Consider the following 24,378-nt stretch of genomic DNA (forward strand, 5'->3'; position numbering starts at 1 on the left):
TAAAAATATTTGTGTATTTTGTTTACATAAATAATTCATCCAAAACAGAAAACAGTAACATTCATTTTTTATTATTATTTTATATGTCTGACACGCTACAACATTGTAAATGTAATGTAAACATACACCTGGCTGTTGTACAGCTTATGCCAAGTTTACACTACACGACACTCTGATTAACACCTGGTCGCTGTAATGTTCACACTACACGACTGATCGGCGATGGGGGGTTTTACATCTACACCATCTATCACCAGGGGGAATCACAGGCGAGCTTCTCTGCTCTCCAAAACTACGTTTTGTCACGAAAACACACGTGAGAAGTGATGAAAGGTTTAATGATACCACGTCCAAACATGCACATCAACAAGTAGCGAGAGATGAAAGTTTGTGCGCTGATGAAATAAATGAATCTGAGTGGATTTGGCAACACGAGCAGCATGGATCGTTCTATAGTGAGTTGGAGGTTAATAAATATTTTGTTTTGTAGAGAACGATCAGGTCAGAAATACTGTAAAACTCGCGTGTGCTGATGTATTCTGATAGAAACTATATTGCGCTCCACCACCTGTTTACAACCTCTCCCCTGTGTTTCCCCTCGCTGTTTCTCACACTGATCGAGAGCCGAGTTTTGATCGCAGAGCGAACACCGAGTTCCTCCCGAATCCAGCACCGACCCGTCGCCGAGCGAAAATCAGTGCAAAAAGTTGTGTAGTGGTCATAACCTGAGCTTCTGCCATGCTGAACTGATGTGCAGGTCAGATCTCGTTGCATGAAAAAACACTGGCTGGTCACGCGAAATTAAAGGGGGGTAACGGATTTCCGTGTGCACCGTAAAAAGGGGCGTATTTAAAAGATCGATCCCGCGTTTATATGAATCGATATCGGATCGTTCAAATAAAGATCGATTCGAATCGAAAAATGAATACAGTCATTTTTTATTGTAGTTCTATACAACTACACCCAATTATGTCATTTCCTGTGTATGTGTCCATGTTGAGAAAGGACGGTTAGAACAGGCTTTTGTGTTTGTTTGTTTATTAGGATTTTAACATCATGTTTTACAATCTGGTTACACTCATGTACATTCATTACACAAGATTCATCAATTCACAAGATTTCGAAGTTCGAACACAGTCATGGACAATTTAGTATCTCCAATTCACCTCACTTGCACGTCTTTGGACTGTGGGAGGAAACCGGAGCTCCCGGAGTAAACCCACGCAGACACGGGGAGAACATGCAAACTCCACACAGAAAGGACCCGGACCGCCCCACTTGGGGATCGAACCCAGGACCTTCTTGCTGTGAGGCGACAGTGCTACCCACTAATCCACCGTGCCGCCCGGCTTTTGTGTAGAAGGTATGTGTTCGGCAAAAATCACGATTACAATAAAAATACAATGAAGCATAATTATCACTACAGCTTTTACTGAGAATCTTTTATATCACTAAGAGATGTCTGGTAAGTGGAGAAAGCAGAAGACATAAGGAAAAGAAAACTGGGGGAAAAAACTATTTCTGTCACAGCAGCACCGTCGGGCTCTGATGCAAATAGTTAATGATGCAGATATTTCCTCTATAGTTCGTCAGTCCGACTTCTTCTTCTCAAATGAATTTTAAAGGCTCAATCAAAAGGTAATATTCAGATTTCTCTTCATTCGTATGAATATTATGCATAAATCTGGATAAACCTCAGGCAAAGAATCCTCTCAGACTTTTCTCTTTAATACCTCACAGCCCCCACACATCAAGAAACAAGCAGAGCATCTAGCTAGCGGCTGTTATGAATGTGAAAAAAAATAGTACCAAAAGTGTACGAGCACATTATACAAACATTAAGATTAAATAATACACCGTGTCCTTCCATAACCCACAGACAGTGCTATAAAAAGTACTCGCCGTCTTCCAGTGTAGAGCTTTAAACTGCATTTAAAATTAAACAGACAACCTGAGTAAACACAGTTTTTAAATCATTTTACTTTTTAAAAGAAAAATATCCATCACCAGATGACCCTGTATATAAAAATACCCCCCGCCCCCCCCCCCCACACACACACAGACACTTTTAGGGTTTCAGGGTTTAGTTAGGCTTTACTAAGACACACATTTGCACCCCCATATTCGAGTCTACATATTCCCTTATATTTAACCCTAAATGTATATGTATATATATACAGTATATATGTAGGGCTGGCACCAATCCGATACTGATGTTTGTTTGTTTGTTTGTTTATTAGGATTTTAACGTCATGTTTTACACTTTGGTTAGATTCATGACAGGAACAGTAGTTACTCATTACACAAGATTCATCAGTTCACAAGTTTATATCAAACACAGTCATGGACAATTTTGTGTCTCCAATTCACCTCACTTGCACGTCTTTGGACTGTGGGAGGAAACCGGAGCACCCGGAGTAAACTCACGCAGACACGGGGAGAACATGCAAACTCCACACAGAAAGGACCCGGACCGCCCCACCTGGGGATCGAACCCAGGATCTTCTTGCTGTGAGGCGACAGTGCTACCCACTAATCCGATCTGATACTGTTGCTTAATGTAATTAACACTTAATGTAAATAACACTTGTATTGTACTTACTTAATTTTTATTTGTATTAGTTCTTTTTTTTATTGTTTAACTACTGGAGGCCAATAATTTCCCTCTGGATAAATAAAGTATCTATCTATCTATCCATCCATCCATCCATCCATCTATCTACTGGTCAGCCCTGTTGATTCTGAACATCACGTACACAAAACCTTAAAGGTCTCAACAAGTAACTCGCTACCCCACAAAAAGTAACAGGATTTTAACATGTTTTATACTTTGGTTCTATTCATGACAGGGCAGGTAGTTACTGGTTAAACAAGGTTAATCAGTTCACAAGTTTAATGTCAAACACAGTCATGGACAATTTTGTATCTCCAGACATGGGAAGAACATGCAAACTCCACAAAGAAAGGACCTAGACCACACCACCTTGGAATCGAACCCAGGACCTTCTTGCTGTGAGGCAGCAGTGCTACCCAGCAAGCCAAAACATTGTAGCAAAAAATGTTAATTAAAAAGAAAAAGACAGATTATTGATCTTAGATTTTTGACCCTCACCGCATGCAAAAAAGAAATGAATTAGCTAAGAATATAAAGTCAGTAACCCTGGTTTTTGCACAGAACCATGGTCACACACCTCCACTAATCTGTGTGTGTACACACTCAGGGCTGCATGACCGGCGCGCGACAGTAAACACCATCTGCCCGTTCGGTGTGGTGCCCGGTGTGTGTTCCACGGTCACGTTCTCCCACACTCTACAAACATTACAGTCTGACAGTAGGGGTTCTGAAAGCTCTCACAGACGGGGTCAGGTTCAGGGGATTAAAATTTGCACACCGTCCCAAGCCAACAGGTAACTCCCACTGACAGTGCGCATTAAAAACAGTATCAGCACTGTCGCTGCTACGATTAAGACATACCTAGATTGTTTAATAGTGAAGTTTATAGGGAAACTGATTTTACTACTTATTATTGCGCTAGAATCTGCCTGTTTATTATTTTATTAGAATTTTAATGTCAAGTTTTACACTTTGGTTACATTCATTAAGATTCATCAGTCCAAGTTTTCAGTGTGAAACACAGTCATGGACAGTTTTGTATCTCCAGTTCACCTCACTTGCACGTCTTTGGACTGTGTGAGGAAACCCACACAGACACGGGGAGAACATGCAAACTCCACACAGAAAAGACCCGGACCGCCCCACCTGGGAATCGAACCCAGGACCTTCTCGCTGTGAGGCGACTGTGCTACCCATTCCAAGCCACCATGCCATGACTTTTAGTATTTGTGGCCTCATACAATCTGCACAGAGACCAACAGTGACAACTTGGTGGCGGGGCTTGAACCGGTAACCTTCTGATTACTAGCTACTGAGCTACCACAGTCCGAAAGCTACAGAAGAATGAGGACAATGTCAGCAGTTTGCTGCTACACACACACACTTGCACACAGTGCAGTAAGGAGTCCAGTACTGGATTATAATTCTTGTGTACAAAAAAATCACAGCAGGTTTTAGTGAAGAATTCAGTGCAAATGACCCACAAAACACTACTGCCACCCAGCGGTGTACACATAAATTATATACACAATTTACTGCGTGCTTGCGTTTACTGCCTTGTTTATTGGGTGTAGAATTGCTTCTGTAAGCTGAGTTAATAAAATGAGTCCAATAATTAATTCATGCAATAAATCTCACTTGCAGAAATGTCAACGCTCACCTACAGAGCTGGTAGCAACCCAGTGATGAACCCAGAGCAAGTTATAATTAATTTTATTTATCATCGGTTTTAATACCTTCAAATGAATTTCCATGCACTTAACATTTACACACTATTTAATTTTAATATAATTTAATCTAATAGTATAGAACATGTTTTTATGTTTAGCTGAGGCAGCATGGTAATGCGATAGACAGTGTTGGTCTAACACACCCCTGAAGGTTTATTCCTGAGTTCTGGTGTGTAGAAAGATCTCCAAAAAACACAAGACAGTTAAAAATCCATTCACACGTGTAACGATTCAAATCTGCTTACATGTATAACGAATCGATATTCACTTTTAAACAGCAGAGGGCGCTGGCGCTAGTCACCTTGCCTGGTTGACGTCACTACAGGGTTGCCAGGTTCAGAATTTTCCAGTCAAATTTATTTATGTGAGGAGACTTTCTTTATTTGTATTATTTATTTATTTATTTATTTATTTAAGTTCAGGGTTTGTTTTACACAAAAAGGGAAATGTGCAGCATTGTTTTGCATAGTTTGTACCTACCTCAGAAATAAAAAGGCATTCATTATTTAGATAAATAAAAGATAATCACAAATACAGTATTTTTTTTTATTTTTAAGTGAAATAATAAAAAGAAACTTTGTCATAATTTGTCTTCAATTTAATTTTGTTTAAAAAATCGTATCGTGAATCGCATGGTGGGTAGAGTGTATCGTTACATCCCTAGTGCATTTTATTCATTTATTTAGTTTAACCAACCTAAAAAACCTTGAGCAACAGGGAGGAACTCGCCCCTTAACGAGGCACCAGTTAATTTTAAGCAAGTGAGATCAAGTGCAATAAAAGTATTTATATAAAAGTATTTTAAGTACTAAGCAGCGGGATGTTTGTTTTGGGTCGTTTCCCCCTGTTAGTACTGATACCACCATTTCTATAGCACTTTAGGAAACGTACAGTCATTCTAGGAACTAGTCGCCGTTCAAGCTTGTTTTGAAATTAGATGTCCATCAAGCATATAGATGCACTTATACGAAAACTGTTAATGATAAAGAACATGCTAAAGATCGTAATAAAGATCAGTCTGATTTTAGTGCAACTTTAGACTGCTAATCTGACAATGCAGTACCAGATAAATTATATATCCATCCATCTACTGGTCAGCCCTGTTGATTCTGAACATCACGTACACAAAACCCTTTCAGCAACATCAAGTAGTCTTAAAGGCCTCAACAAGCAACACACTACCCACAAAAAGTAACAGGATTTTAGCATCATGTTTTACTCTTTGGTTCCATTCATGACAGGACAGGTTACACAAGGTTCACCAGCTCAAGTTTTAATGTCAAACACAGTCATCTCCAATTCACCTCACTTACACGTCTTTGTACTGTGGGAGGAAACCGGAGCTCCCGGAGGAAACCCACACAGACACAGGAGAAACATGCAAACTCCACAAAGACAGGACCTAGACCACACCACCTGGGAATCGAACCCAGGACCTTCTTGCTGTGAGGTGGCAGTGATGCCCACCAAGCTAAAACATTGTAGTAAAAAAAAAAAAAGTAATTAAAAATAAAAGTGCAGACTATTTATCTTAGATTTTTTTTTACCCTCACTGCATGCAAAAAATAAGTTATTTTGCTAAGAATATAAAGACAATGCAGTACCAGATACAGCCGGCAGGGGTAGATGTTGGACTAAACTTGGAATCTCGCGCTGTATCTACTGACTGGCACAGGTCAAGGGCTAGGAGGTCACAGAAGCTTTACTGACACACATTCGGCTCTTATTACACAATAACATACTACATTTAAAGACCACAGCACTGCAGTGTTACACCACATTCACATCATGTGGAAGAATTCTGAGGGTTGGGAAACCTTTTCTATTATTTCCATACAGTGCCAAAAAGTACTGCTGTAAACAAAACAAAGATGATTTATTGGTTTATTCGTCATATATACAGATAAACGTGTACGGTCAAGCTGGGGTCAGAGCGCAGGGTCAGCCATAGTTCTGCGTCCCAGAAGCAGATAGGGTCAAGAGCCTTGCTCAAGGGCCCAACAGTGGCTGCATAGCAGAGTCTGAATATGAACCGACAATCTTCCGATTGATAGCCCAAAAGCTCTACTCACTACGCTACCACTGTTCCATTATATATTTCATTTATTATTATGTTGGTTTAAGTTTTTCTGGTTGCATTTTATCCTGTTCAGACGCAGGTCAAGTCTGAAGCCCATTCTAAAGACACTGGGAGCAATTACACCAATGAAAGGACACCAGTACATCACAGGGCACTCATACCAGAGTCCAACTTGAGCCACATTTGAGAGACGCTTAAGAAAACTGTAACAAACACAGGGAATGCAGAACTTTATTCAGACAGTGTACAGAACTGGGTACTGAACCCAACTGGTTTGGGCTGTGCACCAACTCTACATGCTGTAAAGATTACATTTTCATTATGTTGGCAGGACAATAAAAGCTAATCAAACAGATCCTTTAGACCAGTGGTCCCCAACCACCGGGACACGGACCGGTACCGGTCAGTGGGTCATTTATTACCGGGCCGCACATAAAGAATAAATACTGTAATTAGAGATCGCTAGTAAAGCAAAGAAAACATTGCTTTTTATAGGTGTTATTGTCTCCCATCACCACTAGGTGGGAGCAGCGCCTTGTTGCAGCAAAAAAAAGCTCATTCGTGAGTAGTATAGTTCTTCTATTTCAAATCCTCCCACCCCCACCAGTCTATGAAATTATATCTTATATGAAACCGGTCCGTGGTGCAAAACAGGTTGGGAAGCGCTGCCTTAGACATTGATATGACCTGTTCTGTAGACAGAGTAGGTTTGTATCATATGACAGACATGCAGCACTAATAAGGGCTTCTCCCTTTTTATAGATCTAAATCCAAATCAGATTATTATGAATGCCTTCTCACCCTAAACCAAGAGTGTTTCAGCAGGTCAAAGCTGCAGGGTAAATTTAAAGTCAAGTCAAGTCAAATTTATTTGTGTAGCACTTTTTTTGACAATAGACATTGCCTCAAAGCAATCTGACAGCACCCAGGACTGACCCCTGTCGAGCAAGCCATGGGTGACAGTGGCAAGAAACTGATCTACACATACGTAAAAAGGCCTTGCTCATCTTCCTAACAAAAACAATGGATAACAAGGCAGCGTCAATGTGTCCTTCAAGGATGCCAGTTAACATTTCAACAGAACTCTCGGTTACCCCTTTTCCACCGACGCGGCACGGAGCCCGTTCCGGTTCCCGAACTTGATTTTGAACCGGTTCCGCGTGTTTCCACCAGACAGTGAACTATCGGGCCAATCTGGCACCACGGAATACTGGGTTTTTCAGCCCGAACCAGTGGGCGCGTCATGCTGTACAGCACAGCGCGTTAGCAACAATGCCGTCTTGCTGGGGTCTCGTATGGAGCTTATCGCTGCATTTTTATCTTTTAAACTTCACCTGATTAAACGTTTAGCCTGTTTGCAGCTGACATTTTCAAAGCGCCTTTAAAAAGGTGAATTGTGTGATATTACGAGATAAAAGTGACCCGGACAGAACAAAACACGCTTAATGTGAAAAATAAAGCGTGAAGTATATGAAGTAAATCCAGCTAAACACAGATACACGTGGTATTTTAGAGTGGATTTGATGGTTATTTCACACAGATGTTTGTTCGTGTTGTGGAACTTTAGTGATCTTTTATCGCTCGAGTTGAGCGCTGAGCAAACCGGCTATCTGCGCCGAGAGTTGCGATGAAAACGAAGCGTAAGACGCTTCTCACGTCAATAAAGTAAAGAAAACAACAACTGAGACAAACCCAGATAAATGTTCGTGATGTGGAACTTTAATGATGTTTTATCGCTCGAGTCGAGCAGTGAACTAAAGAAAACAACAACTGATACAAACACGTCACGTCTTCTTATCACCGATTGTTAGATCGATGCTTTTTACATAAAAACAAACATCTGTAACAGCAGCACAAATGCTCGCACATAATCTACACACTCCACCATGATATTACTGCTCTAAACTCTTAGTACGTAACGCCCACCGATGATGACGGAGGCTTGGTTCTCAAAAACTGGTGGAAACGCGGGTCGGTTCTCTACAGAACACCAAGGTTCAGAGAAACCAGAACAGAACCGGTTCAAGAACCAGAACCAGGTTTTTTTTGGTGGAAAAGGGGTATTAGATAGGACAAAATGGAAAGATATAACCATCCAAAATTCTGCACATATTAAGGCAAGTAGAATGGTGTCAGTCATGTGTGAGCCAGCGAGAGGGGAAAGAAAGAGCGATAACTCACCAGTCCTGCAGTTAAAGAAGGAGCGGACTGGCCCAGTGTCTGGTTCCTCATGCGGATGAGGTTGTTGGCTTCTCCCGTCTGCTGCTGCCAGGCCAGCTGACTCACGCCACTGTGCATGCTGCTGGACAACGGCAGGAGCTGCTTCCCTACAACATACACCACAAGTGAGGTCTTCATTCCACCACATGCCAAACCACCAAGTATTGAATCGTTTTGTATTTTCATCCTGAAAGAGTCTCAATTATAGATTGAGATAAGTGGACCAACATCATGTCAGCAATATACACCCAATACCACTTGCACTCCTTTTATTTCTCTTTTACTCAATTTGGCAACTGTTTTGATTTATTTTCCCTTACCGATAAGTACAATACATATTAGGAAGATCTAGGAATCGGCTAATTAGATTAGATTAGATTAGATTCAACTTTATTGTCATTACACATGTACAAGTACAAGGCAACGAAATGCAGTTTAGCATCTAACCAGAAGTGCCATAAGCAGCAAGTGCAGGATACATCGATATATCTACGATATACATTATTTACAGGATATGGGCAGTGGTAAGAACAAGATATACAGGTGAATCTTTGCCTTGTAGTTGTACATGTGTATGACAATAAAGTTGAATCTAATCTAATCTAATCTAATTAGCCGATTCCTAGATCTTCCTAATATATATTATATTATATATATTATTGGTAAGGGAAAATTAATCAAGACAGTTGCCAAATTAATTAAAAGAAACTATTTGTAGAGAAATGTAAGGAGTGCAAGTGATATTAGGAGTATTGGGCTGATACAAATACTGATCTGATCTGATCCAGACACCCTCAAAGTAATCAAGATGCCACAGGCGTGATGGTTGATGTTAACAGTGAAGTGAGTTTATGTGGGTGATCTGTGTCGTCACAGAATATAAAACATTACGCAAAACACAATTCAGCAAACAAAGGCGCCCAGGTGGAGCAGCGGGATATTCCGCTAGCACACCAGCGCCGAGATTCCGAACTCCTCCGTTTGCCACCAGTCGGCTGGATGCCATCTAGCGGGCATAATTGGGATAAGCGGGGATGACCGGACTATGTGGGTGGGGTCTTCAGACGCTGCGTAAAAACCCTGGTTAGCAGATATAGAGGCGCCCGTGCAGAATGCATGGGTCCGGGGGTGGGGGGGTGAATATACCCGCCTCAACTGCAATCAGGGATCCACCAGCAGGGGAAGACAAACTGATTACGCTAAATTGGAAGAAAATGTCACATACAGGACATGTATCGCATGTTGAAATAAGCACCAGACCAGGACATCAGAAGTTGCTTAAATACAGTCACATCACATTTCAGAAAGAAAATGCTCAGCATAAGGTCAATAGGAAATCATTTTTATTATTGCGATTTATCTAAAACGTGGTCAAGAGTGCTTGTAGAAAAGGGGAAAAGTGAGAAAGCGTTTGCGTTACCAGTTGCCATGCTGCTGCGTCGGCCTCGGCCGTCATCCTGACTGAGCTGGCGCTGCAGTTTGGTCTTTCCTGCAGCAGTGGACAGGTCAGGGTTGCTCAGCTTCCGAAAGAGCAGCGGTGGGTGCACTACTGCCTCCTTCTACAGAATAAGACAGAGAGGGAATGATAGTTTAACATAAGTATAGTAATAAAAACCTAATAAAACATGACAGATATAAAAGGCTTGGTGAGGCCGCGATACATTGTGCATATAAAGCCAGAAAATTCTAATCTGCTCAGGCTGCATTATTAAAAGAAGCATCTAGAATTAGGTAGTAATAATAACAATACAAATAATTGTTGATGTGTTCTATGGCAGCTGGCATGACAGTGAGTGAGATTTCCCTCATACATGAGATTTAACAAATCATGGTTGTTTTAAAAATGCTGCCAGCGTTGGTTCCTGGGCAGGAAAATACATGTCAGAATAGCAAGGACATTTTGTTCGCAGATTAATTTATCTTAGACACAGAACAGTAGTGGCGTTATCGGGCAGAGCTGTTCTGATGCAAGAAGAAATTGTAAAGACATAGTAAAGATAACAACCACCCTCCTATAGCAGAATGTAAACGTGGCTTTAAAAAGCATGACAATCCCAAAATTAACAACACTGACATTTAAAATAATGCAATTAACTTTAATCTCCAACACCTAACGTTCCACTTGAGAGCAGAGCTGAAATTGCTTATGCAGATATCACACATTAGCATTAGGGACAGATATAAAATACGTTTTAAACACATGCACACATTTTTTATTTACCGATAAAGCAGTTATTCTAAGCTGCTGGTCTGTTTTTGTTTGTTTATGTTTATGACCGAATACAGTTTAAGCACTTACGGGTTAAGGGCCTTGCTCAGGGGCCAAACAGTGGCAACTTGGCAAGTGCTGGGGCTCAAACCGGCAACCTTTGGATTACCAGTCCAGTACCTTAACCGCTGAGCTACCACTGCCCCATTGGTCTGTGATTAAACAGTTTGTGCAATAAATTACTTTTTTGTATGTTAGTATTGCCCAAAAATCATAATCATATGTCAGGTGGCGCAGCAGTATCCAAGGTTTCTATCCCCAGAGGTGATATCGGCTACCCGGGGGTCTACATACAGACATAACTGGCTATGTCTTAGGCCACCGACAATGGATCGTGTCCTGTTCGGAGTGTATTACTGCATGGTGCCGAGCGATTCTAGAGAAGACAGACTTCACAGCATCCCTGACCAGCATAAAGAAGTGATTAAACATGAAAATTAATCCAATTTAAACCACTGCTGACCATCTAGTATTAGTTAAAATTGCTTCTTTGTCAAGTACAACCATGTGTTATACAGGCCAGTAATTATTGGCAGCATTCGTTTTGTCAGTAGTAGTTTAGAGTATGTAGTTAAATGCAAGACAAAAAATGATTTTTTTTTTGCATAAAAACATGCATTTATATTCTGCTTTTAACTGTATTAAAATTCTAGTCTAAGTGGTAACAGTTAACCCATGACTGATTCTTACACTAACAATTACTAAATAACACCATCAACCAGTCAGAGTACGTGATAGTTACCACACAAAGACAAAACGATGAAAGTAAAAGGTCACACATAGCCAAGCGACAGCATTTTATAAAGAGAGATAAGCCAGAAAAACTCAGTCTGTGTACAGCAGTTATAAACACTTCAACCCAAGAATTACAAAAACGTATTTACAATTTCAGCTGTGAAACAGTCGGATATACCCCCCCAACATAAGCGTGATTACTCACTAAGAACTCCTTCTTTAAACAAGAAGCTGTAACCACATCAGTATTTGAAAGCAACTTTATTTATGTCCATAATAAATGTTCCACCAGCTACTTTATTTATCCAAAAGCAAATCAAATTCTTTCTAAATCTCCCTCAACATAACTGCTACTACTTTATATAACAGGAGCTTAGTCTGACACCCACCAAGCTTTTAAGCTTTTAACACTTACGACAAACATATTACACGCACGAAAAATAACCAAGAGTTTTAGTCGTCTGGCCTAAACAGAGCCAGAAGGATTCTGAAATATGCAACTTACTCTGAACACAACCTGTTTTCTCTGTTTCCGTCTGGAGGTGCAAATAATAAAGTCATAAAGTGCAATAGTTTGGAACTGGAAGTCAAATTCTTATCTTTTTTTAATTTTTCCCCAATTTATTTTTATTTTTCCCTTAATATAGTCATGTCCAATTACCTAATTGCACTTTGCTTCCTCTCTGCTGATGCTGACCTCCACTCCTGACCGAAAAGAGCCGTGACTAACACACGCCCCTTCCGACACGTGCAGAAGCCGAGTGCATCTTTTCACTTGTACGAGACGTACGACACTGATCCCCTTCATCCCTCACCGCTGATGTAGGCGCCATCAACAAGCCAGCAGACGTCTTAACTACATCAGTTATGATGAATTCCCTCCAGCATTCAACCCTGACAAACGAACCAATCATTGTTCGTGTAGGCATCGCGCATGACGATAGCAGTGCTGAGATTCGAAGATGTTCACGAGTTCGAGAAATCAGTTCTGGTGTGCCAGCGTGGTTTACCGCTGCGCCACCTGAGCGCCTAGACCTAGCACCTTTCTGTTACATATGCAATACGTTTTTCCACATATGTGCAATACCATCATGTGAAGCCAACACATATTTCTTGTAGCACCTATATAGCTATACATACAACTATATACTGTATATTACAAACATGCAAACTCCACACAGAAAGGACCCACACACTGCCTCACCTGGGGATCGAACCCAGGACCTTCTTGCTGTGAGGCGACAGTGCTACCCAGGAGCCATATTTGAAGACTTGCAATTAGTAAAAGATGTTAGGGCTAAAACTCTCTTAACTAGAGATGTACCGATCGGGGTTTTTGGCACCGATCTCCGATCTCCTTTCAGGGACTCCGATTCCGATCGGGGGGTGAGGAAGGGGGGGGGATGCGGGGGTAGCAGTAAATAAAATGAATAAACTTAAAAAGAGCCTCACAGTGAAGATAAACCGGAGCAGCGCACACGCGCGCGTGTGTGTGTGCCTTTAGAAGATACGCTTTGTTCACAGTATCGCTATAAGTGATTCATTGATTCACGAGTCGAGTCATTTTTCGCGAAGCGTAAGTTTCTCTTATCGGTTATCTCTCCGTGTTTACTGTTATTAATTAAATGTCGTGGTTTTAAATAAACACCAGCTACTACAGAACATTCTGTGTGACTCTCTTACATTAAAAAGCTTCATTACACTGTTATTACCACAGATCTGTAACCGAGTCAGACTCGTTCCGTCTAAGGAGCTAAAAGTTCAGCAGATGATCCTGAACTAACGAATTTGGTAATGAATAAACTTTTGCCTCTGATTGGCTCTGTAACTTTTTCTGTTCTCATCTACGTCACAAGTAAGAACCGCTTACGATTTACCAAAGTGAACCAGGAGTTTATATAACGTGCTGATAGAATCCACTCAGATGTGACCGGATTGAATTATCTTTTTAAAGTAAATATTACAATCAGCAAAATTACATCGTATGTGTGATGCACAACGTTAATGATGTTATTTTAGGTCATGAAGAGCTTTCACTGTGGTTTCTGTACGATTGTTGATGAATGGTGATGTGATGGTTGGCGCTTCGTAGCGCAAAGTCTGGATCGATCCACTGAGCTGTTAAGCTTAACATGGTCTTTATATATCACACGATCGGATCGGCTACTTTTGGGAAATATCGGCCGATCGCCGATAGCATATTTTGATAAAAAAATCGGCCGATACCGATTCATAGCCGATCGATCGTCCCATCTCTACTCTTAACTGTTAGAAGAGTCATTTTTAATTTGATTCCATTTCATTATCATCAACTGCTTCATCCTGGTCAGGGTCGTAGCAGGTCAGGTTCCAGCTGCAACACTGGACGCAAAGCAGGAATACCCTGGACACGTCGCCAATCCATAGCAGTGCTTCAGCCTACCCGCCCCCTCTTTCCCAGACATATCCGATCAAGTCTGTGTGGACGCCCGGACAGTTGATGATACCGCAGAGATTCAAACCCGGATCTCAGCGATGGTGGGCTTGGATAACAGACCGCTGCTCCACCCAAGCACCACTGTCATTATTAACGAATGACTTGTCTTTTAATGCTTCCACACATGACCTTACTTCATCCCCAGCTGTTATGTAAAAGTCTCTCAGGATGATCCAGGGTGTTCATTTGGAGCCATTTTATTACATAGTTACCGAAGGACAAACAATAAGACTTCTGTTAAAATAAGTCATTGAAAAGAGTAACACCATCATGCTTCAGCTCGGTGAGAAAATCAGAGCAGAGTCAGAGCTCACCAACAGCTGTGGATTAGTGATTAGATTTGTGCTGCCAGTGAAATGTCATGTTCTTTAACCATGAAGATGAGAAATGGAAACCAGGCTGATCTCCACAACCAGTTACATCCTCTCTGTGGATCTAAAGTTTCCAGAACATCTGGACAGCCTGCGTGTCTACACGCCGCTTAAAGCCACTTGGCACACCAAACCTCACCGAGAAGTTCCAGCCTCCTCCACTTAGGCTTGACATGTTTCTCCATTCTTCACAAGGATTCCATGTAACTAAGATACAGGTGTAAACTCATCGTACCTTCTCCTCTCATCCAACACAGGTGAAGGGTGGTTAGCTTTTAGTTTAATTGATCTATTTACTGCCAACTTTTGGCTAACATGTAATCACACGTTCGTTTTATAAACTGCATGTGGCGAAAAAAATGCAGCTTTCACACCATTTAATTTGCTATTAAAATGAACCCTGTTTAATAAACTGGTCGACACGTTTACTGCACCAACACTTTATAATCTAATAACCTAATAAGCTGTTATCTTTCATCTTTCTTTTTTTGATTAAAAGTAGGGATAGTATATCAAATGAAAAAATATATATACACTGTATTGCCAAAAGTATTCACTCACTCATCCAGATCATAGAATTCAGGTGTTCCAATCACTTCCATGGCCACATGTGTATAAGACCGAGCACCTCGGCATGCAGACTGCTTCTACACACATTAGTGAAAGAACGGGTCGTTCTCAGGAGCTCAGTGAATTCCAGCGTGGTACCGTGATGCCACCTGTACAACAAGTCTAGTTGTGAAATTTCCTCGCTACTAAATATTCCACAGTCGACTGTCAGTGGTATTACAACAAAGTGGAAGTGACTGGGAACGACAGCAACTCAGCCATGAAGTGGTAGCCACGTAAAATGACAGAGCGGGTCAGCGGATGCTGAGGAACATAGTGCGCAGAGGTCACCAACTTTCTCTTTGTCGATCACTACAGACCTCCAAACTTCATGTGGCCTTCAGATTAGCTGAAGAACAGTGTGCAGAGCTTCAAGGAATGGGTTTCCATGGTCGAGCAGCTGCATCACCAAGCACAATGCAAAGCGTCGGATGCAGTGGTGTAAAGCACGCCGCCACTGGACTCGTGTTGGAGACGTGTTCTCTGGAGTGACGAATCACGCTTCTCCGTCTGGCAATCCGATGGACGAGTCTGGGTTTGGTGGTTGGCAGGAGAACGGTACCTGTCTGACTGTATTGTGCCGAGTGTAAAGTGTGGTGGACGGGGGATTATGATGTGGGGTTGTTCTTCAGGAGTTGGGCTCGGCCCCTTAGTTCCAGTGAAAGGAACTCTTAATGCGTCAGCATACCAAGAGATTTTGGACAATTTCATGCTCCCAAATTTTGTGGGAACAGTTTGGGGATGGCCCCTTCCTGTTCCAACATGACTGCGCACCAGTGCACAAAGCACAAGCTCCATAAAGACATGGACGAGCCAGTTTGGTGTGGAAGAACTTAACTGGCCTGCACAGAGTCCTGACCTCAAAACGACAGAAAACCTTTGGGATAAATTAGCACATCTGTGTGAGAACTGCTTTTCTAGCGTCTCTAATTATTCATTCTTTCTGTGCGGCCTGGTAATAAATAGCCGGTCCGCGGCCCAGTGGTTGGGGACCACTGCTGTAGGGGGTGAAATAACTACATTCCTTGGAATTACTCATTAAGGGACGTTGCTCAGAAAGTGTTAGTCAGAAATCCAAAAAGGTTTTAGAACAAAATGGCAAGCCACGACCCATCCTTGCTCATAAAACATCATAAAATGACTTTTACAGGTGCTACTAGGGCAGTTGTAGCCTGCTGGTTAAGGTACTGGACTGGTAATCGAAAGGTTGCTGGTTCAAGCCCCAAATTGCCAGGCTGCCACTGTTGAGCAAGGCCCTTGACCCTCAATTGCTTAGACAAAATACTTTCACAGTACTGTAAGTCACTTCGGATAAAAGTACAATTAAAATAGTTGTTTAAGATGCTTTTGTACTGATTTTGTTCAAATAAAAGTGCAAGAGATTTGTAAATCACTCATTATCTGCATTTCACACAGTTTCATAACCTTTTTCTGAGGACAGTAATTACTAGAGGAATCAGTTGTAAGAATTAATCAAATTAAATAACAGATGTAAGAATCTGTAAAATATAAACGTAACGTTTCATTTCCGTATCGAGCGTCTCCTGTGCGTGTCTGACTATTCATGTGCATGGTTGGAAACTGGTTTTTGTGTTATGCTTTGCGCTAAACTAAATAGTGCTCTCACAGATGTGCTAGCTCCCCATGCCAAGGACACTAATAATAATCCTAATATCCCTTTCATTGCTTCTTGGCAGGACCCATTTCTGCTCATATGGGATATCAGTGATGTGTGTATATCAACGTAAGTAACGCATGTGTCCAAAGAAAACACACCAGTGCTGCTGAACTGTGAAGGAACTCTGAAATAAACACTGTGCATCAGGTTTTGTGTAACCGAGTGCTTTCTAACTCAGTAAGTTATGCAATCACGGGTTACGGGGAGTAATATAATTCAAGAGTTTTCCAGCTGAACCACTAAACTAGTGCCGTATTAAACGTTCCAAATTCCATTTTTGTCCATTTAATTTATGCATTTCTCCCTTTTTCTCCTGATTCGACAGCAGCCAATTAGTATTCTGCTCCTGGGAATCACAATCGCATCTAAGGAGGGTATATTCGCCTGCCCTACGCTTCCTCCGACGTGTGCGCAGTCCCTCGACCCCTTGTTATTCGGCATGCCTCGGTGCATTCGCATGTGAGACCGAATGTCACACACCGAGAGTCATGCACCGATCTCCATGTTGCTCCACTTCTGTCCATGCAACTCGGCCTGCTAACCAGGGTTCTTACACAGCATTGATGACCCCACCCTCTTATTAATCCGGTCTGTCCCAACCAACAGACTGGAGGCCAATTTTGTCTGCTGCACACACTGCCAACTGTGCCCGCTAGGGGATGCCCAGCTGACCGATAGCAGAGCTAACGTATCCCGCTACGCCACCTGGATGCCCTTTTTGTCCATTTTTTGATTTGTCAGATTAATTGTGATCCGATTTAGATTTGTTTTTAACCTTTGAGACTCTTTAATTACCTGAACTATGTAAAGAAAAGGGTTTTAATGAAGCCACGCTAGTGTAAACTGAATCCCAAATTCATACTAAGATGAACTACATAAGGTACAACAGTTATTGCTTCTCCACAGTATGAAATGTTTGTTTGTATATTAGGTTTAGATTTTAACGTCATGTTTTACACTTTGGTTAGATTCATGACAGGAACGGTAGTTACTCATTACACAAGATCCATTAGTTCACAAGGTTACATCAAACACAGTCATGGACAATTTTGTATCTCCAATTCACCTCACTTGCACGTCTTTGGACTGTGGGAGGAAACCCACACAGACAAGGGGAGAACATGCAAACTCCACACAGAAAGGACCCAGACCGCCCCACCCCATCGGAACCCAGGACCTTCTTGCTGTGAGGCGACAGTGCTACCACAGTATGAAATGTAGCCATGTAACCGAGTAAGATAATTGTAAATTCATCTTGGCAGCTATTCACAATAGTTCAGTTTCACAGAGTCAATTAGACTTAAAAACTAGTGCAGTTGTAGCCTAGTGGCTAAGACACTGGACTAGCAATCCAAAGGTCGCTGGTTCAAGCCCCACCACTGCCATGTTGCCACTGTTGGACCCTTGAGCAAGGCCGCTAACCCTCAGTTGCGCTTGGATAAAAAAGCGTCTGCGAAATGCCAAAAATGTAAAAGTAAAATGTAAAACTGTAGAGTAAGCATGATGGATGCATGGTAACGTTTTAGTACATTTACATTTTCGGCACTTCCATAGTGAACATTACCTTACTGTAGTTTAAATAGACAACAGTTCAAGAACACAAAGGTTTTTGTTTTTTTCCAGGAAATGAATAAGAGCATTAGTAAGTAAGTACATGTCAGCTTAAGTGCTTAGTAAAGAGGTGATGAAGGTTTTTAATCATCTTTTGAAGACAGCAAGAGACTCAGATGTTCGGACAGACAGAGGGAGTTCGTTCCAACACTTGGGTGCCGGTACAGAGAAGATCCTTGATGCTCGTCTTCTAGACTAGTGGCTCGGAGGTTGCGTGGTATAGAGCGGGTATGTAATGTATGTAAATGAGATGGAGATTTAGCAATGAACTATGGTCTTTTCCTTTGGGTATTGTGTTTATGTTGAGTTTTTAATCCTTTGTTACAGGTATTTATGTTTTATACCCCCATTAGAAAAAACTGACAAATAATGCACCCACCTGATGAAGTTTTCCCCACAAAAGTGTTTACAATGTTTATTTTATTTGAGTTTTGTATGTGGAACTTGTTTATAGCAGCAAAAGTAAATTATGGAGCTACAAAAAATGAAAAGAAAAAAAAAAATGAAATGATCTTTCTTAAGCTGTGGCCAATTAATTTTACAGTGGAAAGAACAAAACGTTTTGTATTTAAAAGAACAAAAACAAAACAATAACGGGCTAGTCTGGTTCATGACCAAGCAAGCACTATGGAATTAAGTTTTTTTTACCCAGGCTGGTTTTCTCTAATCCTGTCAGAGAACGGAAAAGAACCAGCTTAAGATCGTGAGCTCTAACCCACCCAGTTCTCTTAAACAACATCAATAACCTGAAGTGGGAGGATAAGACTTCACTGTGTATAGACTACAGTGTAATGATTCACCTCAGTGTAAACAGCAGCGCAAAAGAAAAAAAATACATTCTGCTTTAGTCATACCCTAGGATGTGTTCATTGCTGGAAAGGAAATGTCACCCTCCTAATATCTGGTGAGGTCATGGGGTCGAACTGATCAGAGTTTCAGCCAGAGGAATGTTCTGCCAGATTAAATAACAGGGGAAATGTTTAACACAGTTCTGCAAGTCATCAGTAACGGTAGAAGAGAGCAGAACAGTGATTTAATGCACATTGCAGAGGTGTGTATTACACAGTGTGGGATTAAAAAATAAATAAATACATATTAACAACTGTTGTATTAAAGTGTAAGGCTTAATGTTTTCTGCAGTCAGGAGAAGCATGATGCTTCTCCACATATTTTCCAAACAGTTTAAGCAGAGAATGTAATAAAGCAAAGCAATAAAGCTCCCCCCTACCCAGCAGTGTCCTTTCTCTAAGCTAATTAAAAGTAAAGTTCAGAGACAACCACAGGCTAAAAGCTCTGCATCACTCTGTCCCGTGTGACTAATGGATTCATTAGATCGCCTCCCTGCTTCTTCAGTGATGTGACCTACTGAGCTAAGACAATATTCTTATAATAATAAAACAACAGGGTTGTAAAATTGGCCGAATTTGTCAAAATCATACAAGTGATAATCATTAGATTTATTTTTCATTTATTTTCACTTTTATCTTAATTTAATGCAATGTTACTACCATGTTAACGTGCATCCATCAAGCTTTTAAATGACTCTGCACTATTGTGAATATCTGCCAAAATAAACTAAAAATTGCTTTACTTGGCTACATGGCACGCTTCATCAGGTGAAGAAGCAACACCCTATGAGCCCAAATGTATCATATGTACCCGCCTGCACCCTATGTACCCAGATATACCCAACTGTACCCTAAGAACCCAACTGTAACCTATGTACCCGACTGTACCCTATGCACCCAAGTGAACCCAACTGTATTCAAATGTACCATATGTACCCAAACTGTATCCTATGTACACAATTGTACCCAAATGTACCCTATGTACCCAACTGTACCCTATGTACCCAACTGTACCCTATGTACCCAACTGTACCCTATGTACACAACTGTACATAACTGTACCCTACGTACCCAACTGTACCCCAATGTACCCAACTGTACACAACTGTACCCTATGTACACAACTGTACATAACTGTACCCTATGTACACAATTGTACCCAACTGTACCCTATGTACACAATTGTACCCAACTGTACCCTATGTACACAATTGTACCCAACTGTACCCTATGTACACAATTGTACCCAACTGTACCCTATGTACACAACTGTACCCAACTGTACCCAACTGTACCCAACTGTACCCTATGTACCCTATGTACCCAACTGTACACAACTGTACACAACTGTACACAACTGTACACAACTGTACACAACTGTACCCTATGTACACAATTGTACCCAACTGTACCATATCTACCCAGATGTACCCGATATACCCAACTGTACCCCATGTACCCATCTGTACCCTATGTAATGCATGTTAGTACAAACTATAGGAGCAAATTTGGGATTTCATTTACACCAGCGTGGCCAAGACCATTTTGTGCAGTTTCATATTTAGCTGTCCAAAAAACAGTATACCGACTAATCAAGAAGGAAATTTGTTGATTAGTTGTTGCAGCTCTGCAACAAAAGTTATAGAATTAGATAGAATTATATTATGTTTAATTTAAAATACAACTGTAACCATTTTCCCATTTTTTGTACATGAAAACCTTCCGTGTTCATTTTCTGTAAACACATGATGACACAGCTACATGATAAAGTGCTGCCTCAAGCAATTCCTGACAGCTAAAATAGAATGTTTCCTGTTTCATGATTAGCTTTACATCAATATTGATTTTAACATGTTTAAAGTGTGTTTAAATTAACCAAACATAAAAATATCGTAGTGTTCGGATAACAGGAACAGAAATCAGTCATTTATTTTAACTTGTTAACTATTTTATCTTTTTATAATTTAGGAACAATTCATTTATTGGGGTTACCTGTACCATGAGGAGAAGTGCACGAAAAGGTTTTCAAAAGCTTATTTCACAGCTCAGTGCAGATGAAATTAAAAAAAATGCTTTAAGCAAATAAAACTGACATCATCTCAATAAGATAAATTGTCCTATGATGTGCAGTCACAATATTCTGTTTTAATTTCACTGAAATAAGCAACTTTGCTGCCCATTTGTCAGCATCTATGCCAACAGCTCAGTAATTTTCATTAAGCTCCTCAATTCTGCAGCATAGCAGCTGAAGGGGAGAGAGGAATGATGGTACCGCACCCCCACACTAAACCTGCCAGCTGAAATCCAGCCACGGTGCAGCAAGTTTAATCATTTAGAACCGTTTTATAGCACTGGGATTAAAGAGTGTAGAAATGTTTTTTTATGGCCTTCCTGCTGCTGTGTACCTAGATAAGGTTGATTTCAATACAGTGTTGCACATAAATGAGCTTTAAGGTGATAACATGTCATTCGGTTAAGTGAAATATTTATTTAAGCCTAAAAACCAAACTAAAGATCCAGGCTATAAAATGTTTATGTCTTTTAATAATTGTGTTTTTTATGCATTTTCTCCCCATTTTCCTCCCGATTTAGCGACTAAATTTTGTCTTCCGCTGCTACCAGAGATACCAGACTGCATCCAAGGAGAGCACGTCGCCGTACACGCCTCTTCCGTGCACAGCCCTCCTCTTCTCGCCCCTGCTTTCTGCACAGGCGTGCCTCTTCCGCCAATCAGGGTCCTTTCTAGGGATGTCCCGATCCGATCTCAAAGATCGGAATCGGGGCCGATCAAGGCATTTTTTAACTGATCGGTATCGGCTTTACTAAACCCGATCCTAATCCCGATCTTTTGTTTTACGTCAGCATGTCCGCTGTGTGGAAATACTTTAAATTGGAAAGTGAAACGAGTCCAGCAGTGAAGTGTAATGTCTGCACTGTGAGCGCTTCACGAGGCGGTGGGAGCAGAGCTGCGTTCATTACTGTACAATTTTACTGTTTATATGGTGTGTGAGTCCAGGATCACTCCGGTTTACAAAACAATCACTTTTAATCCCAGTATGAAACCTTCAGGACCATAACGTACAGCTTTTACCAGTTTACGTGTTACAAGACTGAACGACATCTCAGTATCGAGCGCTCTGATTGGCTTAGTTATGTAACCGAGCGTCGTAGTGATGCACTCGCTTAGTAAAGAAATAAATACACGGTGTATTCACAAATTGTCGGGAGCATTTAACACTTTATTAACTTCTTCCGTTACGGTACCGAATAGCGGACAGCTAGAGTCATCGTGTTAGCCAAGCACGCTATTCCATGCACTATGGAAGCCCCAAAGGGTCAAAACACACTCACTTCGCGTAGAAACGCCCATCAAACCATTGTCACAATACAAGCACTTTAAGAACTGGCTTTCCTTCATAACAAAAGAGTGACTTTCCATTTTATTTTGGTATTCAGGTTTTACTGTAATGCTGTTAAGTAACTTATTTGTTTTTTATATTCAAGTTAAGCTGCTACACCACTTGTGAGTGGAGATTTCTGCATTAAACAGAATTATGTTCTTTGAATGTAAAGTTCAAAGTGAAACTGTAATTATCTCACTTCATTCTGAGTGTTCTAGTTTTACTGCTATAATGCTGCACTGTTCGTTTACTTTTATTTTGTAAAAATAAAAGAACATTAAGCAATAGTTTGGATGCAGGAATTGTTTTCCTACAGCACTGCAGAGCTATTCAGTTGTTAAACATGTACATTGGATTAATTTGAATAACTGTAATGTACTTGAAGTGTGCACTGTGTAAACAGTATTATCTAGTTCTTATCTAGACAATATCTAGAAAATACAAGTATCGGTTTGAGACTCGGTATCGGATCGGGATCAAAATGAATGATCGGGAACGGGATCGGGAACAAAAAAACGTGATCGGGACATCCCTAGACCTTACATAGCGTATGAAGATCCCACCCACACATAGTCCGGTCCCCACCCTGCAGATACGGTGGCCAATTAGTATCTGCTGCAGGCACTGCCAATTATGCCCGCTAGATGGCGCCCCGCCCGAACGGAGGCAACACCGAGTTTCGAACCGAGGAGTTCAAAAACTCGGTATAAGGGGTGTTATTAACCTAACAATTATTTATTTATGTTTTTTGGTTAATAAATTCTATTAGAAATTAACACAATTAAAAAAATTTAAATTAAAGCTGCAAATATCTATATATAACATTTTAATGGGTTGCCAGTAATGTTTTTTGGAAAATATATTTATTATAAATAGTACTATTATTTACTTGTTTCACTGAACTCTGCAAAATCAACTAATACTACATGAAACATGAAATAAGTTCTCTTTGTCCTCTGTCAAAAAAAACCTATTCTATTTGAATTAAATGACAATTACAAAATTGCACATCCAGCCCGGTCAATCATTAGTTAAACTGGGCTGGAATAAAATAGCAGTTCTCAAACCAGCCAAGCCAAACTCAAACGCCTCCCACCCTAGAACCTCATCTGAAAAGCAAAGACATTAACTTGGACTTTTTCCCCCTAAAAAGACTGAATAACATCAAATAAAATGTCTCTCTCGTTAAACTTTTTTCAGTGCTGTGCTTTCCATCCCTGGCACTGACGGCTGCGTTTGCACATTAAACCAGGCTGAACTTGGAGATTATGTCAAGGTACGTCTGCGCATGTTCACCACAGAGGCGTGGTAACTTTGGAGTACACGATGTGTCACAAAGGGTGGTGATCAAACCTTAAAATCATCGACGGAGCCAGTAAAGAAATCTTAATAACGCTCAAACCAAAACAGTAACAGTAAAGGGACATTGATAGAATAAGTACAGCACAACAACATGGTTCCTGGGGTTCTGGGTTTTATCCTAGCTTCTAGTCATTGTCTGTGAGGAGTTTTGTGTTCTTCTCAAGTCTGCCTGGGTTTTATGTATTTTATTGTCTGTTCTATAAGCTTTGAACGAGTGAATTTGCATCCACAGACCCTGACCATGGTGGCACAATTATTTGTATTGCAATACAAATTTCATACTTAATTTGAAATGTTATAATGCTGACTGCTCAATAATTAGTCGTGTAAAAAACATCATATCCTGTAGATACAGACATGAAACACAGACATTG

General features: G+C 40.8%; 1 protein-coding gene across 2 annotated transcripts in view; it reads right to left on the reverse strand.

The window, feature by feature from the left end:
* Positions 1–24,378, reverse strand: part of mast2 (microtubule associated serine/threonine kinase 2) — a 182,125-nt gene that overhangs the window by 144,541 nt on the left and 13,206 nt on the right. For both annotated transcript variants that reach the window (XM_062998005.1, XM_062998006.1), the window contains 2 exons: positions 10,065–10,203; positions 8,606–8,751 (listed from right to left, as the gene is read on the reverse strand). In XM_062998005.1, coding sequence (XP_062854075.1) covers positions 8,606–8,751; positions 10,065–10,203 — 285 coding nt within the window. The remainder of the gene's footprint in view (positions 1–8,605; positions 8,752–10,064; positions 10,204–24,378) is intronic.

Source organism: Trichomycterus rosablanca, chromosome 6 (genome assembly GCF_030014385.1).
Source record: "Trichomycterus rosablanca isolate fTriRos1 chromosome 6, fTriRos1.hap1, whole genome shotgun sequence".
NCBI lineage: Eukaryota > Metazoa > Chordata > Actinopteri > Siluriformes > Trichomycteridae > Trichomycterus > Trichomycterus rosablanca.